The sequence below is a fragment of the Drosophila virilis genome, chromosome X (genome assembly GCF_030788295.1).
Source record: "Drosophila virilis strain 15010-1051.87 chromosome X, Dvir_AGI_RSII-ME, whole genome shotgun sequence".
In the NCBI taxonomy this organism is placed as follows: domain Eukaryota; kingdom Metazoa; phylum Arthropoda; class Insecta; order Diptera; family Drosophilidae; genus Drosophila; species Drosophila virilis.
In genome coordinates this window covers 23,508,018-23,534,797 of record NC_091543.1, presented here as the reverse complement: position 1 = coordinate 23,534,797, position 26,780 = coordinate 23,508,018, and the positions used below count along the sequence as shown (strand labels likewise).

Below are 26,780 nucleotides of genomic sequence, written 5' to 3'. Positions count from 1 at the left end.
CTCGGCATATTGCAATTTTCACTGCCACTTCAGCTCATTTAACGCGAACGACGTCGACGCTGCCTTCTCTGATTGACAGAGCATTGAGGACAAAGCCAGCCAGTGACAGTGTTTGCAAGAAAAGGGGAGGTAGGACGTGGCAGGCGAGTGGGCGAAGCTGTGGCAGGGTTGTACACAAAGCCTGTGGTATTTCCTTCACAGCAACCCACAAGCCCTGCTGAAAAGCGTAAAACAAAACTTTCAACATGAAATGACATGCCGATTAAATTAATGCATTGCCTACCGCTATAACGCAGGGTCATGGCGGGTGGTACAGGGGGCTAATAAAGCGCTGATGCCGCTGCCGTTACCAGCATTGGCATCATAAAAACTTTAAGATCGAATCGCTTGAGCCCCACGCTCGTAAGTATCGCAAAATCGGTTGGGCCGACATCGACACCTGCGACCGAAGGCAGCAAACAAATTGGCCCCCGCACGCGGCTAGACCAACAAAGGCATCAACTGTCAGCACCATGTGCACGTAATCATAATAAATGACATTGGATCCCGTAAGCGGACACTTTTATTTAATTATGCAACCATGGCATTGACCCCACACAACGCACACACCAAACAGCCAACCGCTTGAAGCCCGGCCAACTCCAACTCCAAAATCAAACTCAAATTCATGTTGGGGTCAAGGCCAAATGTGTTAACCAGTGCCCCAAGCACTTAATTTAATCAGCGCCGAAAGCCGTTCATACAATAGCCCCATTGCAAGTAACAAATTGCGATTATAAAAGAAAAATTGACGCACAAGCCGTTATTATCAGTTAAAGCATTATTGTGAAAATTCGACTTGATTAAATTTCTAGGAACAGTCAGTGCAACTGACAACCGGAGTGTCTATTCTTAATCGTAAGTCAAGCGCATGGTAAATATACAATGCAGGTTAAATTTACAATGTATAGGATTAATGCGAATATGGTTTAATGATTTAACTTAAAGTTTTAGTTAATTAAGTTTAGTTTAAATTCATTAATGAGCATCGAAATACATCGAAGTGTCTGCTTTAAAAAGTAAATTAACTGCAAGCTATATATGCAATGCATGTTAAATGTACACTATTCGACTTGACTGCAATTTAAAGAATTGCTTTAAATTTATAAAAATCATCTTAAATAAACAAAACTTAGTAAACATATGTCAACACCTTAAATTGCAAATAAACAATATGTTAACCCACAATTGCACATTTAAAACATATTAATGTTTCCTACAATTGCAAAAGTTTCAACATCAACGTTAAATCTTAGCATTAGTCCCTTTTTAAATTATCACACTCTTTCAAGAGTGAAACCCAAACAATTCTCATTCGAATGCCCACACACATCGATGCTAACCCTATGAAATACCTGTCCAACTGGACTAGTAAGCTATTCTTCGACTGTCTTTCTTGTATCATGAAATATACTATTTAAGCTCCATAACCCCTTTTTGTTATAATGTGTCATGTGAATGTTTTGTACAATGATTCGATCGTTTATTTCTGTTCTATAATCTGAGACACTCACTCTGTCTGACACGGGCTTGGTTGGTCTCAGCACTGGACCTGAGCCTGGGATTCGATGGAGTTTGCAAGGTGAAAGTTTTCAATATACAATATGCTCTTAATGCTTACTTCCCAACTGTTTGTTGTTGTCAACTTAAAGGCTGAGCTTTGTTTGTGTATATGTCTTTATCCGACAGTGCTTGCCAATATGTGTAGTAGTGTGTGTAGTTCGAAAAGTTTGTAATTTATTTTTAATACTCTTGGAATTTGTGTTTCTTGCTTTTTGTTATAGTAAACAATCCCCATTTGCACTAGTCTCTCGGCTTGCGATTTTTAATTATACTCGTAACAAAAACATTTCCATAGAAATTTCTAACTTTCGACTGCCTTAAGGGCCCAGCAGAACCAGCAGCAGCAACAGCAAACAAAACAAATACAACAAAGCACTTATTTTCACAAATTTATAATTGAAAGTTGCTCTCTGGTTTTTTTTTTTTAAATAGTTATGAGTATCTTTAAATTATTCAATGTGCCCAGAAGCTAGCTTAAGAATTACTCAAGTAATTTTGATATTTTTGTGCTCAGCAATGCCAAGTTTCTAAAACCTGCAAGTTAAACGTTTTTATTGGGCCTAAATAATTGGTATAAAACTGGCATTTCTAACCATTGAATGCAAGGTTGTTCGAATCTGATGTACCCAGAGACACTCTTGATTTCCTCTTGAAATTTAGTTGTCTTGACAGCACCTCTAGCTATTTTCCATTTGGGGCAAGAACGTGTGCTCACAATTGTGATTTCATTTCAGATACAAAATAAGATAAAATGCCTGTAACATAGGTACAACGTATGTAAACGAACTGATGTCCGTGCAGCGTCAGCGGAGCACGCGCTGTTTCCGATTCTATGACGTCAGCTGGGGTGGGTTAACTTAAGTATTCCTGTGAACAGTGCGAGCTACTCGCAGACATGTATTTCTCTAGGAAAGATCGACAGAATCAAAGAAATGGCACTTGTTTGATATTGGGACAGTGGCTGTTATTGCTGTTGCTATGCTGCGCAGGTGTCAATGCGACAGCTGTTCGCTACCCTACCATGATCACCATGGGCGACGATACCTTTAATAATACATATTAAGCTACTCTAACATTCCGTCGACGAATGGCTCCAACATAAACAAGGCAAATCAAAACATATTTGCGAGTTTCACAAGTTCAAATAAAAGTTAGGCATAATAAAGTCTTAATACTAAGAAGAGAAAACAGTATAGCATATAGATAAAGAAATTTTAAATATTTAAGATTCTGAATTGATCTATGCCAAAATGTCATTATTTTTGTCTTCTTCCGATCGTCAGACAATAATTTAATCTGGCAAGAATGAATATTGCATTACTTCTAAAAATAAAAGCAAGGGCCTTAGAACTAATTGAGCTAGAATTGTCTCATAAAATGTTCCCTTTAATTACACTATTCGATTTCCCTTAAGATTATTTACTTTGATAAGGCCATTCTCATAATAAAGAGTAATTTTTTTTAATTAATACTAGAGTATATATTTTTCGCTATCCCAACGAGTTTCTTTATAATTATTTTAAAAAATCACCAATTTTTGGTTTAACAAAGAGTTTTCACTCGTTGTTTTTGCTTCGTTCACTATTTTAAAAACTAGTGCAAAAAGTGTGCGTGCGCGTTGCTTTGAATTTCAGTTGTGCTTAATTAGAAATACAATTTGTGGGTGAATGTCTAAATTGGAGTGCTTGTCTATGTGTGTGTGTATGTGAATTTTTGTGTGCAAAAATTCAGAACGCAAAGCAAAGGCTCTCCGTGGATTTCTGATGAAAGAATTTTCGTCCAGTTGCTGTTAACCTAAATCAACATGGGCACCCAAGTTCCAATGGGAGATGTGGCTCAGACCACGGGATACAGATACAAGTGCGGATGGATGTGGAGAAGTAGGCGCTGAATAGAAGCGCGCAGCAGCTGTTGCAATTTGCGTGTGTATGTGTGTGCGCGTGTGTGTATGTGTGTTCGTACTTCTTTTAGTCCCGAGTCCTGTCCGACGTGCTTGGGTGACGTGCCATTATTTAATGAGAGTGCATAAAAAATTAAATCAAAATGCTCTGCACGTGATGTGAGGGTGGGGGAGGGTGCAAGGCGGACAGGGATGCAAAATAAAAGCCATTAGCAGCTGCGGACATGGACATGCAAAAAGAGTTGTGGACACACGCACGCACACATACACACAGAGACAAACAGACACATGCACAAAGCACAGGACACAGAAGCGTGAAGAAGACAGCGTTTAGTGCTTGAGCAAATATTTAGTGCCATCTTGCCACGCCCCTTACCTATTCGCATTTTAAATATGCAAATGGATGCTCGAAACTATTTTATTATTCACACGGGCAAAAGGCAACATGCCCACACACACAGACACGCATCCTTAAAGTGCCTTGGCCAGAGATCCCAGCCCCGAGTGTGTGCCCACATTTGGGTTCTCTGCAAGTAAGCAACAAATTTTCAGCCAGATGCGCTCAGCCTTATGCCACGCCCCTAAAAGGCCCCCCAAAACAAAGCTCTTTAGTATTATGTGCTGTTTACGATGCCATAAAAAAAGCAAAAGCTTCAACAAGAAACAAACAACAAAAGCATTAAAACATGCACGAGCAACAGATTGCTCAACTGGCAGATACCCTGCAAACAATACAACTTAATTTCAATTATATAAGATGTAGGGAAAAAGGATAATTGGAATGAGTGCAAAATAAAAGATATTGCTTCTACGATTCTGCGTCTTAGAGGATTGCCCCCATTAATGCTATATATACAAAAATTATATCTATTGTAATCTTTGTTATCTATATACTCGGATTCTTTTAAAATGATCAATATTTAAACTGGAATGTCAAAGGCTATCTGAAATCCCATCGCTAGCTGTAATCTATTTCATCATTTCACACATTGGAAAAGCGCCTGTTGATCCATTCAGAATGTATAGGGTATGGTAACTGGGCACAAACGAAAAAAATACCAATGTCTATATATTCAGATGAACAAATACATGATTCGGTCTTCGCAGAAAAGTAAATGCTCTACCGAAGCTAAAGCAATGAAAATAATATTATTATTTGCGAAATAAACTTTTAAATTGTTAATTAAGAGCTTTTCCATATTGTTTGCATAATTTCAGGCTTGTAAATTCCATAATTTTTGCTGTGAAGAACCCACCTTATATATGCATTCGTTTTATTAAATACATAAGGGATTAGAACATTTTGCTTTCGATAATTGGTATGATTCTATAACTTTTTTAATTCAGGCAAATGCAAATTAGTTTAGATATTATTGATTAAGGTACTTATTAGTTTTTACGAAATTCCTAACTCTACTCTAACGGATGCAATAGACACCCGATTCTGAAAAGGATTTTCCGTTTTCAACGCGAAAGAGATTATTTTTATTGGACTAGGGGCTAGGCACGTGCGGCGACTTGGTCACAAATTTTCTGGCCGTGTTCAAGATGGGGAGGCGGGGGAGATGACCTCTTAATAGGGGCCTACGCACACAGCGGGCACTACTCAGCAACTGGAAAGTTAGTTTCTATTTACCAGAGCACAAATGTCTGACCAATAAGCCGCCTAGGCGCACACCAGGGACCCAGACAAACAGCGAAATGGCAACGGCACCGGCAACGGCAACAGCGATGGCAGCAGACGAGAGACGGGGTCACGACCCGGCTCAAATCATGTCAACTAAGGCACGACCTATGCGGCTTTGGCATTTCGAGAGCGTTGCAACTCTTTGGTCCTTTTATGGCGCATATTTGCACAGGAAACGGAAAACGGAAGCTGTCTGTAAATGTGACCAGACTTTCGTGGCGCGCGGTGGGCAGTGTCTGGATACAAGGGAATTCGACTCTATGTATTTTGCGCTGTGTCGCTTTCAAATCGGAAATTATTTGCTCTCTTATTGCGTTATTTGCTGGCCAAAGGTCGCGCATTTGGCATTCAATTTTACTTGCTGAAGGTTTCTTTTCAATCCCCCCTCAGTTTGATTTTTATCGTCTGCTTCTCCTTCGCTTTATGTGTATTTTATATATTTTCTTATCTGACATTTTTCTCATTTATAATTTACAATACTCGCTTTTTTAGCATCTGTTTGGGTAATTGGAAAAAATGTGTGCACACTGATTTATTTGAATATATTTTCAAGCTGCCTGAGAGATATTCAAAGGACATCTCAGACAGTTCTCCCCTGTTGCAGTTGCAATAAAAACTTTGATTTGATTTGATTGATGACTAATCTGCAAAAAGGTTACTTAAAGGCACTCCCTTGAGGCTAACTTAGCGATATTCCTGGTTACCTTTGAACTAAAGCACAGATATAAACACAATTTCGAAGCGTAGCTAGATCTTTCCATTTACAAAGCAAAAATTGTCTGTTTATACATGCAAATAAAGGGGCATAGGTCATTCTGTTAGCTACTTAAGAATATCATATCTTTATCCTATTACAAAGTGTACACAATATGCGCTATGTACGCAAACTTGTGGTATGGGCGTTCAACTATTTGTTTTATAATTCCAAGGTCCTGTCCTCGAGTTGAATCTAGCTATGATTATAGAACATTTAAAAAACAATCGCTGACCTCTCTCGACTAAGATTGGATTTTGTGAGACTGGACTACGCTACGAGTAAAACGTATCATACGTATACAAAACAATCGCCATAAAATTGGAGAAAAAAAAATACACCAAGTAATTTCCATGAATAAAGAATACAATCGCCCTAGGCGATGTGTACATGTGTACATCCATGTTTCTGAACAATTCTTGATTAAATTATGGTTTGGGCTCTGCTCTCTGCAGATCGAATGCATCCGGTTTTTTGTACAGCTGCAATATGCCCTTTTTGCACATTCCATGAATACAGGGTATAAATAAATTTTAATGATAGTTAAGTATTTACCTACTTAAAATAAAAAGTATATTTTTATTTTGTTAATATCATTCAAAAGGTTATTGTGGTAAAATACTTTAGACCTATTTGCATATGGACATAAGCTCAAAATAAAAATTGTATATGAACCTACCGAGACGCAGGTCATTAATCAAATGTTCCAAGCATAAATCAAACTGATAACATCCCTCGCCCATTATATTTTTAAATAAGAGCTTCGGGTATATAAATCGTAATTACTGGGAATCGCGTCTGCATTTTTGTTGTGTACAGGGTATCTTCCAGTTGGGCAGCTGTACTTTACACAGTATTCCAGTTTCTTTGATTTTTATTATGCCTGTCCAAAATGACTCTGGCAAGAAGGAAACGACTGGGAAAATACTGCAAATAAACGGCGCCTATGATTGCTTATGTGTGAGTTCACGTCCTGGTTATTGCCCCGCAGCCCCCTCAGCAAATGCTCAGTTTGTTATTTTTATTGATGGCACAAATGGGTCGTTCTCTTCATGCGCCCCGCGTGCCGTATTATCTATGTGGGGCCGTGACACGCCCCATGAAAGTGGCACCACGATAACACGAGCCCACACATGTCGATCCTGGCAGGCAGGCAGTCGACACACAAAAAGTTCAAGTCTACTATACAAAATATTATACATGTTGGTAAAAACCCAGAAAAAATAGTAGACACAAATCCAATTGATTTATAAACGACAGCCATGTTGAGATTCTTGTCCACCACCAAAGCACACACTTTGTCGGCCACAATTTCGGTCGCTTATTAAAACGCTTTCAACATGGTCGAAAACAAAGGACCACCAGGCACAGGGCGCAAGGGCGACAAAAGCGCGGTGCCTTCGCAATTTTCCAATGAAAGTAAGTGAGAAATTGTGCCATTTTTCATTACTATACTGTATTGTATATATATATATATATATATATATATCCTATGGGTACGTGTAGTTGGTTGGCCGCGGTCATTGTCTTTGGCTGTTGCTACTTGAAGCTGCGAGTCGTCGCCAGGACGTAATTGTAAAATTGAGATTGTAAAAAAAAAAAACACTCACACAGACACATACAATGGCACACAGGGAATGTCACGCGGCCACGAACAGTGGGCACAATCGACGAAACTGCTATCTAAAAATGCATTTTCGCAAGCAAAAACAAACTCATTAATTGATTGACTGACTGATTGGCGACCACTGCAAAGCCCAAAACGTAAAATCTGGCAAGTTAAAATTGTAATTTTAATAACCTTATGTCACTTTTTAATTCCATAAACAACAATAATAAATATATATATTTTTACATGGAACAAATATGGGTTAATAATGACAAAAGTTATCTGAAGTAAGCCAACTGTGCGGCAGCGACACGCACATTGATTAGCCAAAAGACAAATGACAAGGGCCCAGAGAGGCGCAGGCAAGTAGAGCAAGGAAACACTTCGTTGCCAGTTGCTAAGAAAATTACGCCCTTGGCAATCTTTTGACTTGTCCTTTTACAGCTGATCTGTGTGTGTGTGAGTGCCTGTGTGTGTCCTACCGTGTTAGTACCTCTCTAGCCCCAACCTGCGTGTGCACGCGCTGGAAAATTTATGTGCGTTGACAAGTTGTTAACACACACATAGCGAGTCAAAAGCTGGCATTGCCTTGGCGAAGACCTCCGAGTTGAGCTTTTTTAGTGGAAGCTAGTTGCCTTTCTGTCTGCCTGCCGTCTGATTTTTCGACGTGCCGCGCCTAATCATGACAACAAAAATGACACGCCCCAGCAACGGTGACAACAACTGCAACATAGAATGGCAACCGCAAGGACAACAACAAATTGAAACGGAAGTTTTCTAACAAATAGTTTCCCCATACATATATCAAGTAAAACATGCATCAGCGCTCTATCAAGGTGTGACCGACTAGAAGTTATCCTTTACGCAGCCACTTCCTCTCATTAAAACTTCTGTCTCTATTTGAATATTTGAAGGTATACATATACTCTCCAGTTCTAAGATCTAAGAATACTTTACGACAAGGCTTATCCCTAATTGAATGTTTCTATCTCTGAGAACTGCTTTAAAAAGCTTGTTTCAATTAATATTTTGACAATATCATAAAATCGATCAAAATAGATATAAATATAAGCTCTTTCCGCGCGTGCAATAAAAGAATATAATTAAAATTTAATACAGTTTACCAGTCTTGGGCAGTGGTTGCATATCTTTTTACATACATATATGAGAGATATTCCCTAAGCAAATAACACTTCAAATATTATAGCCTTCAAAGGCACATAACGTTTGTATAAAATGTAATAGAGGTATTTCATAGGTCTAATAGTTTTAAATGTTTGACAAGTTTAAGGTATTCGCTTTGTGCAGCAAGCAAGATGTATTTTTTTTGTGTGTCAGGCATTTATCAAGGTTGTAGTTTTAAGGCATTCTTTAAATGCCGCACATTTGAAGTATTCGTCGGGTCTATAAAAGCCAACTATACGACAATTGGACTAGGTCTAGTCCCATTTCTATCTCTATAGATCCAACAAGCTGCACATTATGAGTAAATTAATTTCGCAATAATACAGCATACAAATTGAGCACAATATACGCGAATTAACAACAGGTATGCAACTAGGAAAAATTAGTATAATTTGCAAAAGTAGGTTTCAGCCAACCATTTTGCGCGGATTAAAGCAGCCACGGGTTTGATGCTATGAGCGTATTTATAAACCTTCAACAGGTCAACAGCCAAGCCGTTTGGAGTCGGTGTCGTATACGTAATGCTAATGCGACAACTTTCTAGCATTTCAATTGAGCTTTATCCTGCTTGCTCAACCTCATCGTTGCCCCCATCCATGACGCACAAGTGACTACAGAGCAAACAATGTTCATCAGCTCAGTCGGGATTGCAGCCCGAGGCAAAAGTTTTGTCAGTTATGTGACATCATTGCGGCCACATTGCGTGGCGCCACAGGCCAACAGCTGCAACTGCAATCGGTGGTAGGGTGTGATAGGGGCGATAGGGTGAGTTGCACGCTTGTTATTTCCGTTAGCCGCTTACACGGATATTACAGTTACAGTACTTGCAATACTGGGCCACAGTCTGGAGGGTTAACTGCCTGCAACCGATGGCTGCGCCCAAGTATTCAAGCCAGTTCCTATTGGTGTCCTGTTTGTCATGTTGCCGCTCTGCTGGTCCTTGTGGGCAGTTGCACATGGTGCTGCTCGTTTAGTTGCCATTTGACTTGCAACAAAACGCACAAGTGGCCCACCAACTTTTCCAATATAAACGCACATTGCTTTGCCCACAGTAAATACCCCACCTTGCGGCCCCCCGCCCAATTTTAACTGGGCCCAACAGCGCTTGTTGGGCAAGCCGCTGAACCAGGTAAACGTGGTTAATGTTAAATGGTCTTACACAGACACACCTACACACACAAATTGTTGCAATGGTGTTGTCTTTTTTTCTTTTCCCATAAACTTACGTTCAACAATTTAAGCCACAAATTGTCATTGACCGCAGTTACATTGGATTGAGTAAAGTCAAATGGCTTGAGCTCAAACAGGACTGCCTTCTTTGCCCTTCTGTATTTATATAGAAATTTGTTTCCTATTTATTGTTAAAAGAAACGTCGTCAAAAATCAATTTGCTGACAATTGTGGCGTGAGTCTCAATTGGCTTATTTACAACATTATAGCTTGAACTCTTAAACGGCCAATTTCGATGGCATTTTAATAGCATCTATCAAATATTTCGAACGTAAACTCATTAAAATTAACTGCTTCGTTGGCGCGTTTATGTTACGTACATGTTGTACTCTTAACAATAAAACTAATTGGCAGAAAAAATTAATCAAACACCATTTTTAAAAATGTAAATTAAAAACTTAGAAACTAAATTAGCCCGCGACTTCATGTGAAAATACCTAAAGCTTGCAACATTTTCAGTAGAACGGGCAACAATAAATAGAATGATTAAAATTTACAAAAAATTATGACCAGCGCTTAAACCCAACACATGGACATGGATTTAAAAACAGAACCTCAACGCTGAGCTGAATCAGTGACAATCTATGTTGGACTTTGCATTATTTGCATAATATGATTAATTTCCATTAAAATATAGTTTAAGTTATACAAAAACTTTATGCCATAATTAAAAGACGTTTCATGCCGAAGCGAAAATTGTTTTAGTTTAATCTGTGGGTGTCCTATGGCGTCAAAAAGCAATTTACCGATTACGCCAACTGATTAGAGACAAGTGATACGTTATAAAATAATTAGCAGATTCCATTACAGTCAACACTGGAAATATTCTCGAATTAAGCTAGCTTAATTTGCAATTAGCTGTAATAAAAGTTGATGAATTATGAAATGCCAGCGCTTTTAGCTGTCAGTGGTCGAATGACTAATTGACGTTCCATCCATTAGATATGAAACACACCAGAAGTGGACATTGCAACATTGTTAAGCAATTAAATATGCCAATTGGATTTCAGTTGCAGTTGCAGTTGCAATTCCATTCCTGAATGCCTGTCAGAAACAGAAAACTGAAAGAAATGTCTGTGGCAGCTGATGTATGATGGAATTACAATGAAACGAAACTTTAAATGCATTGCCATGAAAGGACACACATGCACAGACACACACCCTCACACATATACACACATGCACATCCAGAAAAACAGACGGACAAAGAAACAGGCACCCCAGCCTGTCAGACGCCATAAAAATAGTTCTCGGTTATCGGTTTTGTTGCCATAGCAAAAAGATACAAAAGACGAGTTTTCATACCAAAACTTTTCTTAAGTGGCGTTGCGACGGGGGTTGCGTGTGTGCCAACCACTATTTAACAGCTCTGCACGATGATTTTTAATAGCTTGTCATTTAAGTTTAGAAACACACCCAAAATCACAGCAAAAGTTTTTCCCCTAAATTGTAAATTGACAACAGCAACCGGGAAAAAGAACTACATATTTGCATACCCTTGTCGGGGATAAGGATACTTAAGTTAAAAGATACTATAATAAAAAGAGAGCATCTCCGAGCTCTAGTGAAGAATCTATGCAAGCACTTATTTCTCCTTAGAACTATCATTAAACTTTGAATAGGTGCATCATTCTGTTGCACATAGGTCCCATAGGAAGGATGTCTTTCAAACTCAACAATTATAAGCTTCACAGCTCAGCAAAAAAATATGCCATATGCTTGCAAGGCGATTGGTTATTCGACATACACATTCGGAAAGGTTGTTAGTTTCCTGACCCAATTTGACAACTATATTTCCAATTTTAATTCCAATCCTGTGTTCATTTTTACCGAAAATAAAAACCAATTGGAACAATTTTAACGTACATGGATAACTTGTGGACTGCGTCTATGCCAATAGATGATAATTGGTTGAAAATTGATTTGCTTTGCATTCTTGATGTTCAAAATTAATTTCCAATTTCGAGTCCCTTTTGTCCAGGCATTAGGTAACAGATTCCCTCAAAATCGTATTTTATAATCAAAACCCTATGCACGTCCGCTTTCTGTCACATGATTCATGGCGCATTGTGAGACGAAATCGCTGATCGAATTCTCATTGTTTGGCGAACAACAAAATAGTCGAAAGCTAAATTAAAATGCATGCCAAATATGAGCTCATGTGCGGACATGCCAGGGAACACGCTGACCAAGGCGGGCAACTGATTCACAGGTCTCAGGTCAAGTACGAGCGCGGGGCTTGAGGGCAAAAGGTTGAGGAAATGAGCACATAAATGTCGCAGAGCCCTAAATTGTTCGCCTGCATACAGAAAATGCGACATTAAGTAACCAAAAATAGTTCATTAGATGTGGGTCAAGTATTCCAGCCTGATCCAAACGATTGTAACACTTCAGTCTTAAATTAAATAGATAACAGATTGTGAACTATTTTATTTCTTTTCATAAAATGCATTAAAAATAATCACATTTTAATTCACTTCTTAAAATCTTTTTTGCCTATTTCATCAAATATCTAGGTATTCCAAAAAAAAAAATATGCTGAAAAATGAGCATAGAATTTTTTCGAACTTACATGTTTATTGCAGTTGCCATGAATTAAATACTATTCAATTCCATTTGATTTGTTTTTGTTTGTCCGAGCAATTAGGAAAGCCCTACAGCTAAATGTTTATACTACAATTTACCTAGATACCAGTGGAAATTAGTACCCAAATAAATGGAAATTGTCGAGCACGAACTAATCACTTCGGCTTTATTGGTTCTTCCGTCTGTTACGAGGTTTTCGATTTCAGAATACTCAGAATTGGCGGCACCCTAATATATTGACCGATAGCAGATTTGATCGACCTGTATTATAAATTGTGTAAGAGTCCAATAATGCGATTTGATTTGTTTGGAAAAATAGTTAAACGCGCATGATTACATTTACTTGGAATTACCTATAGTTAAATAACATTTAATCTTAAAAATGTAATTGTTCCTCGACTTTAAGCAACAAAACGAAGAAAATCTACATGGATCAATGAGTAGTACAATCCAATAAAATATTCTGATTTTTTTGTTCCACAAATCGTGTAAGTAAAAACAATATAGTAAAACGCACATACTTCATGGGTTAAATAGTACCCAATTATATTAAAGCCTTGTGATTGCCGTCAACGTAATTAACGAGCTTGTATTAAAAAGAAATCGGATTTAATATACATGCAATTACGCTCATATCTATGTCATTTGATTTGATAATCAAGTGTCTGACGGCTTGAAAAACAATATTGTAAAAGGTGCATACTTCGAACTTAAAGTAGAAAATTGTCATGAAATTGTGGGACAATCTGTATTACTGTCAAGACTAAGATAATCAACGACTAAATAAATGGTTCTAATAGAGCACTTGACATATGTTGATGTTTGTTCCATCAATCATCCAAATGAGTATACTTTATAAAACGAAAGCCGAAACCTGTAATTATAAGGCGTGTAATTACAAAGTCCATTAAAATATGTTAGTACAAATAATTTATAGTAATACAATATATGTAGAAACATTGTTGAGTTTACTTTCAAATTACCTATGTATTGGAGTTACCATGCTGGCAATATAGGGAACGAGATTGTGTCACAATTGAAATCCAGTATAATCAATAAATAAATAATACAAAGAAGAAGGTTCAAGTCCAATAAAATGAGTGTTTTGACTTGCTGCATTAATCTACAATTACTATGAATTGCGCGAATTTACATCGAACTTACTTATATATTGGAGAATCAACTAGTTAAACAGAACACAATATGTAATCGTATAATAGTCTGTTCCATTAATCGTCTAAGTATAAGGTAAAAATATGGTAAAAATGTGCAAACATTAATTAACTTTGAACTTACCTGTAGAGTGTACCTAAATGGAACCCAATTATATAAAAAGCGTGCGACACGGACCATTAGCCATTAACGAGCTTGCATAAAAACCGAAACCTGTAAAACTAATTCATTAAGAAGACAAATGCTTATACCTAATTTACCCATGGAACTTACTTATATATAGAAGTATAAAATAAATCGTATACAAATATGTGATTTGATCTGTTTGTTTCATCAACCGAAGTATCTTAATAACAATATGGTAAAAACGAGCATTAAATGAATTTCCAAATAACAATCACAAATGTGCAACTGCTGAATATATATAATGAACGAGCTTGTACTGCAATCCAAACCTGAACTAATATTGGCATTACGTCTTTACTGCTTCTTCTTCCGCCTGTTAGACACTCGAGGAGTTCGATTTCCAGACTTAGACAGCAAACCCCTTAACGCTTCTTTATGAATTCCACGTCTATATCTTTTTTTTTCTTCGGGGACTTGATAACTCTTCAGGGTCTTGTAGAAAACTAGAAGCATCATGACCAGCTTGAAAAAAGCCAGCGATTGTCGCCTCATAAACACAACAATAGTTGGAAACTTGTAATAGATGGTGTATACAAATCGTGTTGAAAAGATCCAGTGCATTATATTTTCGATTCTAAACCATATCGGATCCCACATAAAAAACACTACGACTTGGCTGAATAGATAGTAGACCGCCACTGCGATCGGAAAGATCCACCGTCGATTGAAAACGCGCAAATAGATGCGGAACTTATCCAGCATCAATACTATCCATGCCAAGAACAAGACGCCCGCTAAATCCGACTGGGAATCACCCTCGAATATATTAAAGCCGACGATGAACAAGCTTAAGCAGATCAAAACAGATATTACAGAAGTTTTAGGTACAGCCATTGTTAATTCACAATTTTATAAAAAAATAATTTTTAAATTTTTTAGTTAAATGACTTGACTCGACTTGTGAATGTGCGTATACTGAGTCTAGTGAATTCGTATAAGTCCTAAGAAAACTAGGTTTTTTTTTTTAAATGCAAGTGGCTACTAAGTTATATACAAAATCATGCTTTCGTGTTGAAGCTGTGTTGTTATCCGTATATATACCCAGCCAGCAGGATCGGGTTGCTCCAGCTTAGGCCCCGCCAGTTCCCGCCTAAATCTATGAAATTCCCAGCTCTTACGGCTTGGAATGTGCGTTGATCACCAGCCTGTCTGTCAGTCGGAAGAGTTTTATATATAGATATTCACTTATATTTAAAAATTTATTAATGTTATAACATATGGCTTACGCTCTTGTAGATAATGAGGAGAATACTCATACTACTACTACTAATTGCTGAGCTACAAAATAATAATACCCCCTACAAGTGTGTAAAAACTTGATGGAACCAAACCATTAAAATAAAAAGGTTCGGCTCAATGGTTAATAGAATAAAATTTCAGTACAAAACCGGTCGGTATCAACAAGATTTAGCGCCAGGCTAGCTGGTGCAGCTCGGCGTGAATGTAATAAAAGTCACTCTTAGCAAATGCATAAAAGTCAAATGCACTTTGTATGTGCTTAGGAGAAGTATGAAAGAAATCTCATGGCTGGTCAATCAATATGAGAACGGAAATCATGACCCCGGGCACCGAGCAGCGGGCTGAATTACAGTTGGTTGGGCAGCATCTGCGATAAGGCGCTGTCACGGTCAGCTGCACATCATCATCAGCTGTTCACTTGCAGTTTACACACGCGCACACACTTTCAGCCACACACAAAGGCATGCATTCGACGCACGACTTAGCACACACGCAAACTAGTCTAGCCACACACATACACCCCCACGCCACTCTTCTTAGCCCTCCCTTCTTAGCCACTTATACAGCAAAAAGGCAACTTGCCGCTCACGTAGCCGACCAACTTTGATTTCTGGGCACCATGTCGAACCCCCGGGTTAGCCGCTGCCTTTGCTGGCCCCAAAATTGGCGATAAAGTTATTGGCGCCGTCATTGGGTCTAAAACTTTTGACTGTTTGTTGGCTAAAATGAGTGGCAACGTTGCGACGTTTTTGGGAGCGTTTATGTGGGTGCGAATCCCGCAAATGCCGCAAATAGGTGCCAACGTCAAATTCTTGAAGATCATTTCACCAGAACACAATGGGTCCCGGAACTATTAAATATTCTTAATTAATGCTTTGGAAATTTTCTTTAAAATTAAGAAATAAATTTGTTGTACAATAAAAATTCTTGTCATGATGTTAAGCTACAACATATTAACTGTATCTGTTGAACGGAGAGTTCTAAGCAAACATAATCAATTTAATTTAAAATTGATTGAATAAGCCACAATTGGCTTGCTAATCAATCTAAGCTTGCTAATTAAAAACTTCTTGTGCATTCGCACTTTAGCATCAATGCCAAACAATTAAATAGATAAAAAAAAAATAGTTATGTTCATCATGTTGAGGGCATAACAAGTCGAACAACGCTCAAGTATAACGAAACACACTTAATAATCTTACAAGGCAGAAGTAGCTATTGAGCCTCTCATCTCCAAGCTCCAAGCTCTGACTCCAACTCCCAACTTCAGCTCCGACTTACGCTCCAGCGCACAAGCTTTGACATCGCATGCGGGGCAACTTAAGAGCTTTAACTTTAACGCCTTACTCGTAACGCCACAATTAGCAGAAGTGTTTCGCAAATTTCGTGCACTTTTATTAGATTATCGCCCACAGTGCTCATAAGACCTTCATTATTGAGTACTCAAAGCACTGTGTGTGTGCGTGTGTGTATATATGCGTATGTATGCGTGTCTTTGAGCATTGCTTGAACCAATTAGGAAATTAATTGAGTAAAGTGCTTCAAGTATACAACACAAATATAAATAAAAACTTTTTGCCTTTGTCCTAAAGACCCAGCTAACAACTAACACAAAAGCAAATCCAGCTTAAAGTTTAAACAACTGTGCAGCGATCAGTTGCGATGCTGACCTCTTCCCCCCCGTTACGATAGCCCCCACGCCTGACCCGCAAATTAAATGAAAACTACTTTTAACTTTTTCTGCATTTACCTCTTAAAATAAAATGAAAAACAAAAACGGATCCATGTTAAAACCTTAAACTTTATTGTACCCTGCACCCATTGAAAATGGTTCAAAAACAGAAAACTATTCTGCTAAAAGTATGTAAAAGGGCAGGACATAGCATGTGCAGGCCCCTTCCTTATATACATACTTATATTCTTGGTCTTTTCGTCTTTGTTTACGCACCAAGGACTAGAAAATTTATTTTGGACTTAATTTTAAGCCGAACCTGTTCGGGCCCGGAATCATCAGAATGTCCAGGACCAAAGCACAAATTATAAATTAAAATTAAATATCTTTATTAAATGTTAAAAAAAAATTACAAAGCAGGACTTGAACGAAATCTTTGATTCATTTATGTGGCAGGCAATTGGTTTGATCTGTAAGCCAAACCGTCATTTATGTTGCCCCCGGATCTAAACTAAACATTATGGAAAACAATAAAAGTACTTATTATACGTAGTAAATAGTTAACACATGGGTTACACATGAACCGACCACTTACGCCAAAAGCCTGAAAAATATTGTTAAGATCTTTTGCCAAACTGTAATTAAAAGTAAATTTGTATTAGTTTCTGCCTGGCGCCCTTAAAACGATTTCACGCCAAGCACATTGGCCCGGTTTTCGGGCTTTGTCACGATTTTAATCAAATATAGAGTGTTTGTCAACGCGGATTTATGAAACTAATTGACTTTAACGCTAGCGCCTCCCTCTTTACCCACCCCACCCAAGCCTACTTCTTAACTCTATACCTCCTCTAGGGCTCCGTAAAAAGTAGCCCACTCTCAGTTCGGTTTCAGCACCGCTTCAGAAGGAATTAATTAAAAAGCTTAATCTGCTTTGGCAGCCCTGCTCTGTCGGGAATGTCATCGGTTTGCGGGGGCTGACGGCGGGTTTAGTGGCTTGGTGGTTTGGTGGCTTGGTGGCTTGGTGGTTTGATGCCTTTTCTAGGTGCCCGGCAGCTTTCAATCCGCTTGCTGACAGCGATTTACCTAAGGTGTACTTAGTATACTGGAATCCTATTAAATGTTTGACTGAACGGTGAAAAACATCAACAGGCAAACAGCCAAGCAATGCTTGTTGATCCCAAACTTTAATAGAGGTAAAATAATTAACTTCTAATATAACAATTTTATCGCACGCCTTAGATAGGCTTCAGCTGGAATACATGCATGCGTTGATAAATATACACGCACATGGCTTAAGAGTAATTACTGAATTTTGATAACATTTACCTAATTAAAACTTAAATTAGATATTTTACGGATTTAAACAGATTCGGGTTAAAGTAAGAATTTAAACAAAACCATGCATCATTACACTGAAATGCCAAGTCAATATCAGTCTTTCCGTTAATTAAATGTATTCCAGTAAATTACAAACTTAATTGTCTTATTAAGTTATTAGCTTAGATATTTCTGCTAGCCCAATTCAGCTATTTTTCTGTTTTACTGTGCATAATATAATATGATTCGTTTAACTGATTTACAATTTACACTTTATTTTTTCATGAAGTGTTTTTGCACAAATAAATCGCTACCATTTCGGACGTTTTGATTGAAATGCTATTTATTTGCCTTGTGTTTGTTCAGCTCCTTTTGTGTTGTCCTTTCAAATCGTTTCTTTTCCATTTTTATCCCTTTTCATAATTTGCTCCTTGTCTCTGGTGATTCGCTTGCTCAGTGAATACTATTTGACCATTTCGGACACAATCTGATGTTCGTTTGACAGGTGAAAAATTGTCGAAATAAAATGAAGCTTACGACAGGTTGGCCACAATAGACTAGCTAACATATTAATTTATTCACAGTCACGCACAAACAAAATATGTTCAGCAAAGTTTCCTTCTTTCGCATATCAAAAAATTATTAATAATAATAGTTATAGCAATAACATTAATATTAATAAGAACAGTAATTTATTATTGTTTGAACTTGTTTATTGCTATTATTTTATATACCTTTGCTTTGCTTAACATGCCGATTCTGCTCTTGAAAGACGAAACTAATACATATAAGAGACCTGCCTATTTATTGGCGTTTAAGCAATATCAATTTAGAGGAAAAATCTGATTCAAATAAACTCCGAGCAGACGCTTTTAACTCAGTTAGTGCATGTATTTTCAAGCTAATTAATTATTTATAATTAATGAACAACAGATGTTATTGTTTTTGGCGTTGCTGCTGCTGTTTATAGCCAGCTCCTCGGATGGCTTGCCTCGCAGCCACTTGCCTGATTTTATAGCGTGGCCATAAAAACGCCAATTAGATTGAACGCGAAGCTCATAAAAGCCGCATGAGCGGCTACACCCATCAACTTAGTCAATTACCCCTCTCTCTCTCACTCTCTCTCTCTCTCTCCTCCTCCCACCGCACCTTCTCTCCGCGCTCTATCACAATTATATTGCCCGCTTCCTAGCACCAACTGCAAGCCGCACTAATTGAAATAATTGAAATAATTTGCACAGCTTGAATGTGGGCGTGGCACACGTGATTGACTCCCGTCCATGGGCAGCCGGGCCCCCATATACACAGGCACTTTTTGGGGCTTATGCGCCCACGCCCAATGCTGCAGCTGCACCAATTGTGTTATTACAGTTGATGTTGTTGTTGTTTTTGCTGTTGTTTCTGCAGCCCGTCAGTCGAAGTAATTAAAGAGCCGCTCAACATGGCTTAGAATAGAAAAGCCAGTTGCCCACAATATACGCTGCGTATGCGTAATTTACCCGTCTGTTTGCATGAGTGGGCGCTTGGCCAGCCGAGCTGCTAATGTCCAATGCTGGTTGAGTGGTTAGGCTATGGCCCCCATCAATGCCTAGCAATGATTGACCTGCTCTAACCAACTCAATTCCAGGAACTTCTTTTCTCGAAATTACTCATACAGTTTGGGAATGCTTATTGATGTTACAGCCCATGCAAAAAGTGTAAGAACGGTACGGCTAGGTGCAATCAACTGCACAATACCCTGTAAAAAGTACCATTACAGATAAAGTCTGTCCAAAATGAAGAACATCTCTTTCCAATAATGTGAGCAGAGCATCAGAAGTTGCTGCTGAATCGATAACAAATCAGTAGGAAGAAATACTACAGCAGGTTTTTATACCTACACCGCATACCTCACTTGCTATATTTGCTGTGTTGTGTTGTGTTGTGGGCAAGGCCATTTTCATAAGAGTTTTATTAATGTTTCAAGCTTAAAATTTCGATTTCGATTAAGAAAAAGAAAATTTGATACATTTGAAATCGTTTCCATTGTGATAGTTGTGATTCCGATTGAGTCAGAATGGATTTCGAATAGCATTATTTCCATAGAATTTGGTAGCTGTTCTGTTTCTTATAAATTGTGATTTGGGACATAAAACATATTGTTTAAAATGTCAGAGCCAGCGATTTTTGATTGGCCTAAGGCAAAACAATATCTGATTGCAGCCTCAATTGAGAACAAGGTTACGCTTTGAAAAAAAAAGTATTCAGTTAAATAAATAAAATCTCAGCAGTGAATACTGCAATTGCTTTTCACTAGAATGAATGAATGAAATAACAATTAATTTGCAGACAAGAAACATATTTTAGTTTTATTTTGCTATTTACTTTTCATTCCGACAACTAAAGAGCAAAGCTTTTAAGAACGACGCGATTTTATTGGATTCAAAGTAAACATCAATCAACTTTGAAGAGTTTGATCAGCATCGAAATCTAAAACAAGCCCGATAGATATAAAATTAGTAGACACTGACGATAGTAATGTACCTTTGGCCAGTAAAAATAAATGAAAACACAACTGCTGGTATTTCCCACCGAGAACACCATTAATACTACCTTAAATATATTTATTATCATAGAGCCAATATCGCCTTATATCAATAATTTTGACGAGTGTTACTTGGAAAACCGGTCCTGGATACAATAATCATATAAGCAGAAATGTTAGATGCATTTGAAATAAATTCAGAAATGTATGCCATGAATAAATTATAAACAAGCAGTTTACAGCTTCATCTTCATAATTGTTGTCTGGCAACGCAGTCTTAGGGCTGCTATCGAAATCGATTGATACCGACAGAATGAATAAATGTTGAATACTGAATAGTCGATTTGCTTTGAGCATTTTAGGCTATTTTGATTTATAGCTTCTTGGCCAATTGCTTTGTGGGAAAACTGTTTATGGATTGGCCGGCAAATAAAGGATCTGTTGCTATGCGACAGGGAGCCCAAGATTTAAGCGCTGTGATTGTGGGGCAAGCGTCCATGAAATTGAATTTTCTTTAAATTGTTTGCCAACGCGACGACTTTGCCATCAATCAATTCTGAGCCAAACATATTATAAAATCTTTTTACAGCTCTTCGAGCAACAGTTGCCTAGCATTCATATAAATCGGTGGAATGCATCTGAAAATATTAGGTTCCACCTTTCAGTCCCGCAATCAGCACAGACTGATGTTCTCCACTTTTGCCACTATCTATCGATAACCCTGATTCTGTCTGTATATATAGCACCGATATTGGGAGCCGCCCTGACGTCTGTCACAACATCAAGCGTCGGCCGTACTAACCTCTTTTTCCGATATCTACAACAAATCGTTTCCCCACGTGGCTCTCTCTTAGATATTTGAGTTGTTTTGCTCTATTTGGGTGCCTTTGCCGACTTAAACTGCATTTACATCTAAGTTTAGGGAAACATTCATCCATTAAACTAATACAGAAATTTCATCAGAACAATCTGCAAGCTTTTTCGGTGCATCAAATCCAAAATGTAAAACCCACACTTTTGCATGTGCTTCCACTAGCACAAAACAAATTTCCAGATGGACTATTCAAGATTTTGAATCCTTGATTCTTTTTATCGACATGATTGGTTTGTTTAGGGTCGTCTGAATTATCATTCTGGTCCCTACAGATTGGGGAATGGGCTGTCTCGGTGTAAATAACGTCCAAGTGAAAGCAGGTGTTTAGGTTTGAAAGGCAGTCGGGGTAAAAAAATAAATAAGTTCATTTTTAAATTTGTCGGCTAAAAATTAAAAAAAAAAAACTAAACGAACCTTACATAAAAAATACGTACTTAAAAGAAGCTTATTCTGATGCTTTCTATTTTGAAGAATAAATAAATCATGATCAAAAAGTCAAAAGAAACTACTTATAATATGTTGCCATACTAAAAAGATGGAGAATCCAACTGTTGTTCGTCCCAAGATTCGGAATAAATTTCCATTACTGAGACTCAATGAAAACAGTCGTACATGGCACATAATCAAAACAGTTTCTGCACTTTGTGAATGAGTATAAAAATGTTTGTAAGAGTTTCCTGGACTCTTACAGTATCCACATTTTATTTAAATGTCTTAATAATAAATTTATATAAGAGCTATCGACTCATGTACAGGAAATTATTATTATTGAGAAATCGATTTCCAGAATATTGCGAAACTGGCAGCCAATGAATGTTTCCGCAGAATTTAGTCGTTCTCAATTACGCATTGACGTTGTCGTCGTTTCTCATTGGCGCCTGTCGCAGTCCCACTGACTCATGCTCTTCCCCTTAAAGAGTCTAGGCCATAAATTATTTAACAGTTTAAGCCAACTGTCAACAAATTATGCCTGTCATATGGCATGGCACATACATCCTACTTCATATATATATATATAAATACATATATATATGTATATATAAGCTAGCTATTACCCGGACTTGCAAGGAGAAAATCTGATGCCTCAATTCTTCAACAATTTTCTGAGTCGATTAGGGGAACAACTGATGTGGCTAAAAGCGAGGCATCACAGCTATTTTGACGAACTTGGTTCGTTTGCTTAAATTGAGCGTGACCCAAATTTATTCGGAGCTTAAAAAATCCATCTCGTCCGCAAGCACTAAAACAGATTGCAGCAAAACTCTGGCAAGATTCTCATTAACTTTTAAATTTATTTAGTAATTTAATTAAAAGTTTTAATTTAATACTTGCGGCTGGAATTATTTTTCAATTATTTTCAAGATGGAAAGCCAAAGCCCCATACGCAGCAAGGCTTCCCATACAAATGCTAGAGACTTGAAATTGTAAATAAATATTTTTATATACCACACGTAGAATAGGTTCATGACTTCAAAATATATCGTTTCTTTATAAAAAGCTAAATATGCAACACTTGCTATGTAGACTCTCGCATACAATACACAGATTTTCGAGTATTTCATATTTTGAGTTCCCGCACATGAGTTTTTGCGATATGCATAAATTCATCTATAATAGCCTGCAAAAAATCCTTTATTCATATTGGGCTAAGTTTCATGATGAATCCAAAGCGTTTTGCTCCAAAATATTTGATTGACTGAGGCATGCAGAGAATCTTGTAGTCGATGACACGCAACTACATTCTCGCTTGTTGCGAATATCCCTTATTAAAAAACCAGAGTCACAGCATAGCCACGCATGATTTTGGGCTTTTTGTGATTTACGCCAAAAAAAAAGTTTAGTTGCTTCTTCAATTCATCCGAAATTTCATTGACTGCAATCTGTCAATCAGTCAATCAGTTAATCAGACAACTGACCAGTTTAATCTAGTTATTTATAGTTAAATGTATTATTATTATTATACCAGAGAACACACATATTTAGATTGGAAGTATATGCATATATAATATATAATTAAAATAAAATTTTTGAAAATTTCATTTGATTGCATTTCATTCCGCAAAAACGCGGTCAAGCAATTTAGCGATGGGCGTGATTCAGGGCAATATGGACTTGACAAGTTGTATAACATATACATACCTAAATAAAAAATACATCAACCAATGCATTAGCATTGTGCGTACGGTACGGGTCACATATTAATTAGCAGCGGAAGGACACACTAATTATAAATTTACTACCCCATCCATTAAACAAGATAAGTGTATCCTGAATGGGACCAGTTTTTTTTAGGAAATATAAAAATACGATTGACGGTTTTAGCCGAAGTTGATATGCATATGTATATATTATTATATATGGTATATACATAATAATTTGTATAGTTAAATATATCTGTATCTGTGTACCACATATTAAAAATTGGTAAACAAATGCTCTTTAATAACTGTTGCAGGCATATTATTCACGGTCAGTAGGCAGACACCTGCCCAACTCGCCTCCTTGACGGGCGCCATTTGCATTCCGGAACCACTTAAATGCAAATTACACTGTTCACATAAAGGGCGTGGCAGTGCGGGCGTGCTGAAAATGTAAAAACAACACGGACACATAGAAAGTCCGATCAGAATTGTATGGAAAACAAAGCCAAGCTGCAACAACAATAACAGCGAGAGCAACGATAAGAGCTTGGAGGTAATTAAGAAGTACTTGTGAGCGGTTATAAAAGTGGGCGTGGCAATGGGCCTGAGCAGCCATCGGCTGGCCATGGCGCTGGCTCTGACAGTGCTAATTAGCTTCTGGCCGACTGGCAGTCATGGGGCAGCAGCCGTTGACTGTGCCGATTGGCTCAGTCCCAGTGAATGCAGCAATAGCACCGGTAACAACAACAACAACAACAATAACAACAACAAAATTGGCAACAATAGCAGCAACTATGCGGCTGGCAGCACCGCGTTGGACCATTTAAATAGTTCGATGCGGCCAGACAATCTGCTGGAAATGGATTTGGAACAGGACGGAGACAATTGGCCATTGGAGCGTATTGTGTCCATCATTGTGCCGGTATTTTTTGGCATTATTGGCTTCGCCGGACTCCTGGGTAATGCGCTCGTCATATTGGGTAAGTCTCTTTACCACTTAACTGCCTTCGTTCCGTAATTGCAGCTGCTTAAGTCTGAACCATCCATCGTCCTCATCTTTTTATGGCCCAGAGCCAATAAAACCCTCTGAGGTCGTTACATTAGCCAGCCCCGGTTGATAGCCGAATGGCCGTTGACTTTTGCCAAATTATGCGTAATAATTGCAAATATGTATTGTTGGCAAGCCGTTCATTTACCGGCCTTAATATTCCATCCATAAACGTGCCACGCACAGCTTCAGAAAGGCAGCCACTGAGCTAATTGAATTTTTATGTGCCCCAAATGTGTGTGCAACAGCCAAAGTCGGGGCCGAGCCTGTGGCCGAGGCCAGCGCATTGCAACTTTACGTTCCCCACATTCAGTTGGTTGCATTAACAACGTTTATGCAACAGATTTTGTTGCACTCTCCGATTTACGGCCGCATTTTGAGTGCCATTTGATGAGCGAATATGCAAAAGCTTCAGAGACAATGAATTATGCCTTTTGCGAGGCCGATTCCATGGGCCACCGGCTTTAACAGGCAGTACAAGCCATCGACAAGCTATACATTTATGAGCGCATAAAATTGATACGGAGTATCTCCTTGTCAAATACTCGTTATGAGGACTCTATCTTTTGAGGATATTACAAAAAAAATGCATTTTTGAACCATGTTAACGGTCGTCGATTGAGTTTTGCAATAATATATTGCCTGGGAGATACATGGACTATAGTATTAAGAATTTGTAAGGGAATAACCACGACACGAAGGAAGTCAAACTAATACATATTGTTTACCCATTTCACAGTGTAAAACTGATTTTGGGCAAGTTGCACCCGGCTTTAAGGCGCTTGCCGATTTATCTTATATAATTATCGCCTAGAAAGCGTACAAGTCGATATATATGGTATAATATTAATTTAGAAAAAAATATCATAGCTATATAAAAAACATATCATTGTTACAGTCAAATTTTAATACAGTCAAAATTTGAAGTAAAACCTAGTTAAATATTTGTTTAGAAATTATATTTTATTTTTAAATTTAAGCAGCTGCACATATTTTTACTATTAAAGTCCCCCTCAGTAATTGTATATCAAGCAGCTCCAACATACCCTTCCTGTATACATTTACTGGGTATTAAGAAATATAAATTGAGAAAAAAAACATGGGCAGAGCAAATCGGATTTCGTGTCCTGGCTGTTTTGCAGTTGGCGATGCCTCAAGCTACGGAATGGATTATGCCTGTATTGGCCAGGCAGCAGATCAACTGGCAACTGGGAACATGAAAACTGAAAACTCTGACCACGTCTGTGAGCACGCTTGAGTAGCCAATTACAAAATTTATAACACGATTTTCCATGCGCCAGTTACAAATTTGTTGCTGCCCCACAGCTGTTTCTGGCCAACATCATTTGCGACATGTCTCCATCCCTGTGATACTGTGTGTCACAAAGGATGCCAGCTTTATCCGACAAGCCCCAATGCAAATTGAAGTGGCAATGAGTCAATGCAGATGTCTCTTTGTTTTTTTTTTTCTGCCTGTTTTCCCTTTTTCATCCCAAAAATAAAACACAAATTACAAATAAGCCACAAATATTGCTGGTTTCTATCCATCATTTTGTTAGCCGCATTTCGCTTTTCGTGGCTACATTTCATTTTTTTTTTCTGGCCCAATATTGGTGTTGACAGATGTCACAATTTAGTGGTTTGCTGTTGGTGTTGTCATCCAATATGTCCCATTTGGCACATAGATGCTGACGTAAGAAACCAAGAAACTGTTCATTTAAATGGATTATATTGATATTTTATGTATTATTATTTATGTCATTCTATTGCTTTTCTTCAATATTACAATTATTAAAATGACATTAGAACTTCGCTTGTACTTGTTAGCTTTTATAAATTGCCTGTCACATTGCCCATTTCCAAAAATACTTATAAAAATTTTGCATTTTCGGACTGACAGTAAAGTAAATTCGATGGTTATTATTAATTGATTATTATTAATTTGGTTAAATTACAGGCATATTTGATATGGAATAAATGCGATTGTAGAACGTGACGCGCTTCATTTTAATCATGTCAATTATAATGTTATTTAACTAAGGTTAACTGCAAT

General features: G+C 37.8%; 1 protein-coding gene and 1 long non-coding RNA gene across 7 annotated transcripts in view; one reads left to right on the top strand and one right to left on the bottom strand.

Moving 5' to 3' along the window:
• AstA-R1 (allatostatin A receptor 1) overlaps nucleotides 1-26,780 on the top strand; it is a 132,293-nt gene that overhangs the window by 71,110 nt on the left and 34,403 nt on the right. The window contains exon 4 of the mRNA XM_002055326.4: nucleotides 23,994-24,659. Within this exon, the coding sequence (XP_002055362.1) occupies nucleotides 24,278-24,659 (382 nt within the window). The 5' untranslated portion in view covers nucleotides 23,994-24,277. The remainder of the gene's footprint in view (nucleotides 1-23,993; nucleotides 24,660-26,780) is intronic.
• LOC138911317 (uncharacterized) lies at nucleotides 13,140-14,825 on the bottom strand. 6 transcript variants are annotated; one of them, XR_011416836.1, is made up of 6 exons: nucleotides 14,182-14,824; nucleotides 14,000-14,072; nucleotides 13,850-13,939; nucleotides 13,718-13,790; nucleotides 13,537-13,666; nucleotides 13,140-13,427 (listed from the first exon to the last, which is right to left on the bottom strand). It is a non-coding gene; the product is annotated as an uncharacterized lncRNA (long non-coding RNA). The 6 variants fall into 6 exon arrangements; XR_011416835.1 differs by having other exon boundaries at nucleotides 14,000-14,140; nucleotides 14,203-14,824; XR_011416834.1 differs by having other exon boundaries at nucleotides 14,000-14,137; nucleotides 14,203-14,823.